This window comes from Perca fluviatilis, chromosome 3 (genome assembly GCF_010015445.1).
Source record: "Perca fluviatilis chromosome 3, GENO_Pfluv_1.0, whole genome shotgun sequence".
NCBI lineage: Eukaryota > Metazoa > Chordata > Actinopteri > Perciformes > Percidae > Perca > Perca fluviatilis.
Window position 1 is genome coordinate 29,539,174 of NC_053114.1, and position 8,905 is coordinate 29,548,078.

An 8,905-nucleotide genomic window follows, 5' to 3' on the forward strand; every position below is an offset into this window, starting at 1 on the left:
AGCAATTACAGAGAGTACAGCGTGATCTGGTTGATCACTAGTCGTGTGTGTGTTTGTGTGTGTGTGTGTGTGTGTGTGTGTGTAGGTACTTGGATCTGTCACATCAGCAGCTTTGCAGAACTGCAGTGTTATATAACCAGGGAGAGGGAGGGAAATAGAGACCAAGGGTCGGAGAGATGTGGGGGCTTTATAAGTTGGAAGCAGTGGGTAAAGTCAGAATTGCTGCTCTACCTGGGTCAAGTATCCATAGCTGACATGGGATTCCATTAAATTTTTAAAATAAGATTTCAAAGTCTTCAGCCAGGGTAATTCCCCTCAAACACTCAAGCTGATCCCTAAACTTGGAACATCAATAAAAGCAAGAGCTCATAGTGCTGTTTTCATGTGTTTGACAGGATTTGGACCACATTTAGAATATAGCTGGCATATAGTATCAGAGCATTTTAGCACTATTTAAAATGTAATTAGATGTGTTTAGTCAATCTGCTGTTCTGTGGTGTGGGAGGAGATTCAGGATTATGAACTGCTGTCTTTGTCCTGGAAGGATTAAGGCTCTTTAAGGAGATCACCACATTAATATTCATACACTGAGTAGAAGAGGACAGATAGAAAGACAGACATAGTACTATTACTAATAGTAATAATATATTATACTACATGTATAGACAGACATTTTGACAGAACTTAAGATGCACCCTAAAACGATTCTGACACCACCATTTACAGGCAGGTGGCCCTTCTATATTAATTCACTAAGCTCTATTTATAGGTAAAATTTACTTTCAATAACACAAATTAAAAATACAAATAGATGCACTTTAATCAACATTGTCATAATAACTCACTGATGAGTAAAAGGCAAATTGACTAGCTTTTAAATGTTTTATTGACATAAAAAAAATCAGCACTTTTTTTTCAGTAATTTCACACCACAGCATTTGTACACTGTAGCTGCAGTTACAATTATCATTTTACCTTTCAGCTTACACTACATTGATTTTTCTATGCACAAAAACAGCCATAGCCAAACAGCATCAATAGAAACAAGTCATTTTACAAATCAGTTGGATTAAACAGCATTTACCAAAACATTTGCTACATCCTTGAGAAAAAAGAAATTTATCTGTACAGACATAAAAAATTTTGGCAAAAATTGTGCGTAATGACCTTGCGTGTCTTGACTTGTGTAATGTATTGTGTTAATTGTGGGTGGTGAGGTTTCCATGGCAAAGTACTTGGGTTTTTGGACTCATATCTACTAAAAAAGAACAATGTAGAAGACTCTCAAGCATTTACTCTATACACCAAATACTATATTTACTTTACAGTCTATATATTGGTTATATATTGGTTTTTAATAGGGTTGGGTACCGTTCACACCTATACCGGTACCTGAAATTCAGTTCTGGTACCCAACGGTACCTTTTTTTGGTACTTTCTCTCTGTAATTACTGTAAAAAAAATTATTTCAGTTGTAAAAATAATTCCAAACCTATTTATCCAATTTACTTAGAACATTGTTATTTATTTAGAATATTTTACACTACACCCGTCCCACTCTCCTCCTACAACCTATTAAATTGAATAATTGATTTCTTACTCACTGTAACTTTTATTCTTGTATTTGTATATTATTCTTTTTTCGTTTTATTTTCATCTTGACCGTTTTTAACTGCTCTTTAATGTTTCATGTAAAACACTTAATTGCCTTGTTGCTGAAAGGTGCTGTAGAAATAAAGTTGCCTTGCCTTACAACCTCAGCCTGTCAGTCAGTCACCAGGGCATAGAAACCACTGTTGTGCCTGCTTGTGTCAGAGGAAGTGTAACGTCAACAGCACAGCGAATGCTTTCGTCTCACCATTAATATCATATCGCAAACGCTGTCTGCGTGAAGTTTTGAAAAACTGTAACCATACTTGAAACCACTTTATTGGCATTCAACAAAACTGCAGAGCCGACGTAGTTTGCTCGAGTTTATTCCATCCGCACCTGCGCGCGCGCGTGTGTGTTGGAGCTCCGCTCTCTGTCAATATGCAGAGAGGACAGATAAGCTTGCGCTCACAGGTACCGGAATTTGGTACCGTTTGATTTAGCGTGAATCGGTCCTCGGTAGTACCAATTCGGTCGGTACCTAAAAAAAGTACAGAGTTCGGAACCCAACCCTAGTTTTTAACTCCCAAAAGTGACCAGCCATCCTGTTTCAGCAACATAGACCGACCTAACCAGACCTACAGCACAACATTGAATAGTGGCCTATGTACTTGGCAAAAATGAGAAGGTAGCTAATGATAACTACCACTAGTGTAGAATACCTGAAAGCTGTGGATGTTGTTGAAAAGCAGCAGTGTTATGTAATAAAGACCCTTATCCCAAAAATATGCATATTATCCAATATTATCTGTGTAGTGTACTGTGATTAATAGATATAATTAATTATAATGTGGAAGAAGCATTTATTTAATAAGGAAAAATATGATCACCCCGCAAAAAAAGAGATGGCACTTAATAGGTGGCACGTAAATGTGGTATAAAATATGGCCAGCTGTCACAATATATGTTTTGACATCTACACAACCAATAACATTAAGTAAGAGTCACCTGCAAATCTGACGTAAGGCTCCACTCATTTGCCAACAATGTACAAAGTGTCCATCTGCCGGCCCGCCAGCCTGACCTGACCTGACCTGAGCTGAAGAAAAAAGAAACATGCTGTGCTCTATATCGGATTCATCTAATAGTGAGGGTCAGGAAGGGACATAATTCCATTAAAGCACTAAGTAGTGGTTGAGTGTGTGTCCTGGTTTTTGTAGGATATAAAAATAACCTTGCACAGGAGATCTTTTTCAAGTACCTGTCACAGACAGAATTTCAATGCAGTTAAAAAATGTTTTCAGACTGCACAGATTGTGTAAGGGTATTTTTGACATACATTATCATTGCAGTTATGATGTTCATTGTGAAGCCTGAGAAAAATAGAATTATAGTTTGTCAGTATGTGCGCACATGTTAAATCACAGTACAGTTAATTTGTTTGTATGTTTTCTTTGTGTGTGTATAAGTAAGGTCGTAGTGCGCTTCTGCGTTTCAGTTTGCACATGTATGCGTTTTATGGAAGAGGTGGGTAGTAAACTGGCATATCATGGTCACACACACTGAACCCAGATGCCTTGTCAACCGCAACGGGATTGTCCCAGTCTCCCTTAGATGTTGTCTCCATTGTAAACTGTTTCTCACAGTCCAGGAGGGTGAAGTCGGGGTTGAAACAGATCTCAATCTGCCCCAAAATCTGGAAATCAGCATTCTGTGAAACACAAAAAGACACATTTAATGAAGAGAATGTCAGCCAAAATTTAAAGGTCCTATGACATGCTGCTTTTTGGATGCTTTTAGGCCTTAGTGGTCCCCTAATACTGTATCTGAAGCCTCTTTCCCGAAATTCAGCCTTGGTGCAGAATTACAGCCACTAGAGCCAGTCCCACAATGAGCTTCCCTTAGGATGTGCCATTTCTGTTTCTGTAGCTATTGAGGAGGAGAGATGGGGGGGCAAGGTGGAGGGGGGGTGTGTGGCCTTGACCAACTGCCACTTCGCTTGTTTGAAATGATGTCTCTCTCTCTCTCTCTCGTGGGTGGGCCAAATTCTCCGGGCGGGCAGAGCAGAGAAAGGAGAGGTAACCTTGCTCCTTATGACCTCATAAGGAGCAGATTCCAGATCGGCCCATCTGAGCTTTCATTTTCTCAAAGGCAGAGCAGGATACCCAGGGCTCGGTTTACACCTATCGCCATTTCTAGCCACTTGGGGACCATAGGCAGGCTGGGGGAACTCATATTAATGTTAAAAAACCTCAAAGTGAAAGTTTCATGCCATGGGACCTTTAAAACATAGCTTAAATACAACCATACCTGACACAAAAATGCACCTGAACATTGCTGAAAAGTAGGACAATGCAAAACACAAACAGCAAGTCATGATTTCATTATTTAAATGAAACTATACCTTTGATGGATGGACACATTGGATCTTAGGTTTGACGCTGTAGAAGTTCTCTATGACTCCTTCAATTTGTGAAAGCTACACACATTAGGGATTAGAGAAAAACAATAGTATTAATACAGACATTATTATGAGTTACTTTCATGCTTTATTCCTAACATAACACTGATATTTGAGATTTTAATATACCATAATTTGATGTTAAAATATAAATAGACCTACCTTGTAGTATTTTTCTGAAGGGGTGATGTCAAACTTCTTCAGGATGCTACAATAACAGAAACATTTATATTTAAGCTTTGAGCTGTTTAGGCTTTCATCCAGAGTGAATTAAAATAATTTTATAATTATACAACAGTCACATTCTGAAATACACTGCAGGAACATCAAGACAATACTAAGAACTAGAAAATGAGACATTGTTTCTGAGGTGTGTGTGTGTGTGTGTGTGTGTTTGTGTGTGTGTGTGTGTGTGTGTGTGTGTGTGTGTGTGTGTGTGTGTGTGTGTGTGTGTGTGTGTGTGTGTGTGTGTGTGTGTGTGTGTGTGTGTGTGTGTGTGTGTGTGTGTGTGTGTGTGTGTGTGTGTGTGTTGTACCTGTCCAAATCCACTTTATGGTATAGTTCCAGTGCCTTACTGAAGTATTTATGTTGACTATTCAGAGAAGGTGCTTTGGCTGCACATGTACCATGTTTGTGCCACTCATACTTCCTGTTGAGACAGACAGACACACAAACAAATGTGATCCTGTAGTCAGAGCTGGTTAACTATACATATCTGAGCACAGTGTGCTTGTCACCAACTGTAATCTATGCATGCAAATTGATAAATGCATGACGCTGCATTCTATTGTATTTCCAGCTATGTAGTGTGAGACTACATATACTATACCATAACATTGTGCAGTAGAGTATCAGGAAGACAGAAATGGCTGTATATTGCCGTCACAGAAAAAACGTAGAAGTCAATGCTTATAGCCATCAAAAGGATTCTAGAACATACCAAACTAAAAAAGTTTCATAGATTGATTGACACAATACCAGAAAGAAGCAGACAAGGGGTTAAGCAAGTCAGGCCAACTCGTCTTCATGTCTGGAAGCAGGTCCTGAAAACACAAACCCCAAAACAGATGTTTTATCTACTGTATCAGTATACAAGCTAATGAAAAGGAGGAGAAAAATCATAAATTCCCCTTCCCAAATTCTGTGATGTCAAATTTCACTGTCTGCCTCTGTTTTGTGTGCTTTAGATTAAAAGAGCTTTTCATCTAGCTTTATGAAGAACCAAGTATTCTCCCGTTTTTTCTTAGTCCTGCCAATTGTCATTGGTGTAACTGGTGTCTGTTTGTTCTTCTTGATAAATTAAAGTGACTACTGATTTACAGAAATAATATAAATTACTTTACAAGAATTTTTCACCAAGTTGTTAAGACACACTCAGTCTTAACAGTGTTGTACCTCTATTTGAGAAGAGTTGAAATGCCACGATGAATTGCAGTCAATCCCTTTATCTGGCCTGGAAAACGGTAAGATTCACAATATTGCCCTGTGTTACTCATTTGCAGAGATAGAGAGAAAAAAACAGGCAGCAAAAACTGGTATTACAACAAACTAACAATGGCTTTTTCAAAAGAGCAGTTTTGCCATGCGTTGGCAATTCTTTCCCCAAATAGTCTTGCATTGCCAGACCTATCTTACCGCTTATCTATTCTGAGAAAGGGGAAAAAAACGCTCTGGCTTGTTTGTATTACTTTAAACCAATCAAAACCAACACCAGGCGGCGCTAAGCCCCAGATGCAGCAACGGCGCCTTTGCAAAATAGATAGTGACTTTCCTAAATACATTAGTGACAAAAATGTGCTACATCCCTGTAGTAAGTTCTGAGCTGGATTTTATTCCTATACTGTATATATAATATGTTGTAATAACAAACATTTTCAGACAAGACATTTACCAATTTTCTAAAGTGGTAATACCCAATAGGTAGTGGTTAAAGGAGAATTCCGGCCAATTTTTACGTTAATCTTGATCGCTATAGCTACGCGAGTACTTTCGATAGAAAAAACCCCGACCCGAATCAGTGCAGGTAACACGGAGAAGCTGCAGCTACGTACTACAAGTGTCCCCTGAGCTAAAACAGCAGTGCTCGGGGCAAGTTTTAGAGTGCATTTGTGCCTCTTAACAGACACAAAATGCAATTAATATGTCTGTGCCACATGAACAGGGCCCTTACGTATCAACAAGATGCGTTTTCAACTCAGACATTGTTTAAATTCACCTACCCTGGTCCCTGTCTCGATCCTGCCGGTAGCTAGCTTGCCCTGCTAGCTGATAGCCGTTAGCTGCTAGCTGCCGTCCGGTGAGTGTATTCAGACAGGCTTCTGTGATAATCATCCCAATAACAATCCACGGAGCGGCGGTGGTGTGGCTATGTCCTCCAGAGGACAGGTCATGTCACGTCTTGAAGTGTATTCCCCCCTAAAAAAAAAACAGTAGTGCGGTAGTAGCTGTTAGCTGCTAGCTGCCCTCCAGTGAGTGTGTACAGCCAGATAGCTGTTAGCCGTTAGCTGCTAGCTGCCGTCCGGTGAGTGTATTCAGCCAGGCATCTGTGATAATCATCCCAATAAAAATCCGCCCGGTGGTGTGGCTATGTCCCCCAGTTACTGAAGGCTAGCTTTAGCTTGTGCTTGGAGCAGCAAGTTCATCTGCCTGTTTCCCCTCTGTCTGTCAGTCTCGTTCTTTCCAACTCTCATCGTTTATCCTGTTTCCATGTAGTTACATAAGCTATGTTTCCATCGACCCGTTTTTATCCGAATTAAGTGATATTGAATGAAAAATGCCTTATGGAAACGGAATATCGACTCAAATGAAATACGTTCGGTCTCATCGGATTTTCTCTTGATCGATATACGGCTTATGCGATAAACGCTGATGGAAACGTTATTTGCCGAATAAATAATGAATTGCAATTAAGTTTTAGGTCATTTTATGGTTGCAACCCGCAATAAAACGAAGAAGAAGAAGTTTCAGTTAATTTCCGCCCAGTATTTCCGCTCTGTTTGCAAAACAAAAACAGATGTAAGTGGACAAACGAGGAGATGAGATACTTTTTTAATTTAATTTACCAGAAAAATATAACAGCTATTTTAGATAGCAAAAATCTAAGAAACGCCATCATTTATCCGGGGGCCGCCAAGGAAATGACCAACAATTTACGACAGGGACATTAAACGCTAAACTTGAAAAAGCTTAACGTGGTTTAATGTATCTAAACAACGATGATCATCACCAGATTTATCATGGTTATATCTTGTCATGAACACTTAAGCCTGTCAAAAAAACTAAATCGAAATCCAACGATTATAGAAGTTATCTCACGTTAATATTTTCTTCATCAGTGGCTGTATTAATATTATTAATATGGCGAGGAAAAAGCTTAACGTGGTTTAATGTACCTAAACAATGATCAGTGATTACCAAATTTCTCTCTCATATTGCTCATCATAACCACTGAAAACTGTAAAAAACTCGAACCCAAAGTCCAATTATTATGGACATTATCTGACATTAAGCGTTTCTGCTTCAGGGCAGCGGAGCGGCTGGGGGTTGACTCTCCACGGTTCTCATTGGCTTTATAAGTCCTAATGTGAAAAAGCTTAACGTGGTTTAATGTATCTAAACAACGATCAATCATCACCAAAAAAATCCTCTTCTATATTGCTCATCATAACCACTTAAAACGGTCAAATCTAACCCAATGTCCAAATATTATGGACGTTATCTGACACATTAACGTGAGATAACTTATAATCGTTGGATTTCGATTTCGTTTTTTTGACAGGCTTCATGACAAGATATGACCACGATACATCAGGTGATGACTGATCGTTGTTTAGAATACTGATAACCTGCGTTATGCCGTTTTAGAATGTCCCTTACGACAAGCCGTGGGACGTCCTCGCGGAGTAAATGGAAGCGCTCAAACAGCGATACACGGCTCAAAAAGAGAGTTGTCTCGCGCGGTGCCGGAGGGAAAATATAAGGCAAGTTCCACCTTTTGATGAGCTGGATCAGATCCTCAGCCAAAGGCCCATCGGAGCTTAGGCTATAGCTTGGCTTCTAATATTAACAACTACTTTTTCTAGCAAAACTTTGTTCGCAAAGTTAAGCACGAATCTTGTGCGATTCAGTGCAAAAATGAATGGAAACACCATAAAATGTCTCAAATCAATTCGATATACCAATTTAATCGCAAAACAGCATGTGACGTCATTACGCACAGGTTTTTATTCGCTTTAAAGCTGTTTGATGGAAACACACTTTCACCAGCTTTATTCGCATGAGTTTTTTTTACCGAACTTCAGATAATTCGATTGACAAGTGGATGGAAACTTAGCTACTGTCACTGATATGGTCATAACCACTACAGTGCTCAATTACCTATTTTGAGGGGGAAATAATCTAAACCTTTCGCTGCGAAGGCATGATCTGTCCTATGCAGGACATCCACTAGCCCACCGGGCGCTCCGTGGATTTTTATTGGGATGATTATCACAGATGCCTGGCTGAATACACTCTCCGTGACGGCGCTAGCAGCTAACGGCTAACAGCTATCTGGCGGTACACACTCACCGGAGGGCAGCTAACAGCTACTACCGCACTACTGTTTTTTTAGGGGGAATACACTTCAAGACGTGACATGACCTGTCCTCTGGAGGACATAGCCACAACAACCGCTCCGTTGATTGTTATTGGGATGATTATCACAGAAGCCTGTCTGAATACACTCACCGGACGGCAGCTAGCAGCTAACGGCTATCAGCTAGCAGGGCAAGCTAGCTACCGGCAGGATCGAGACAGGGACCAGGGTAGGTGAATTTAAACAATGTCTTAGTTGAAAACGCATCTTGTTGACAC

The 8,905-nt window shown here is 39.8% G+C and overlaps 1 protein-coding gene across 1 annotated transcript in view; it reads right to left on the reverse strand.

Moving 5' to 3' along the window:
• Positions 1-2,433: 2,433 nt before the first annotated feature.
• rnaset2 (ribonuclease T2) overlaps positions 2,434-8,905 on the reverse strand; it is a 10,867-nt gene continuing 4,395 nt past the window's right edge. The window contains exons 4-9 of the mRNA XM_039794374.1: positions 5,447-5,504; positions 5,030-5,094; positions 4,587-4,700; positions 4,214-4,259; positions 3,995-4,069; positions 2,434-3,301 (exon numbers count right to left, since the gene is read on the reverse strand). Coding sequence (XP_039650308.1) covers positions 3,107-3,301; positions 3,995-4,069; positions 4,214-4,259; positions 4,587-4,700; positions 5,030-5,094; positions 5,447-5,504 — 553 coding nt within the window. The 3' untranslated portion in view covers positions 2,434-3,106. The remainder of the gene's footprint in view (positions 3,302-3,994; positions 4,070-4,213; positions 4,260-4,586; positions 4,701-5,029; positions 5,095-5,446; positions 5,505-8,905) is intronic.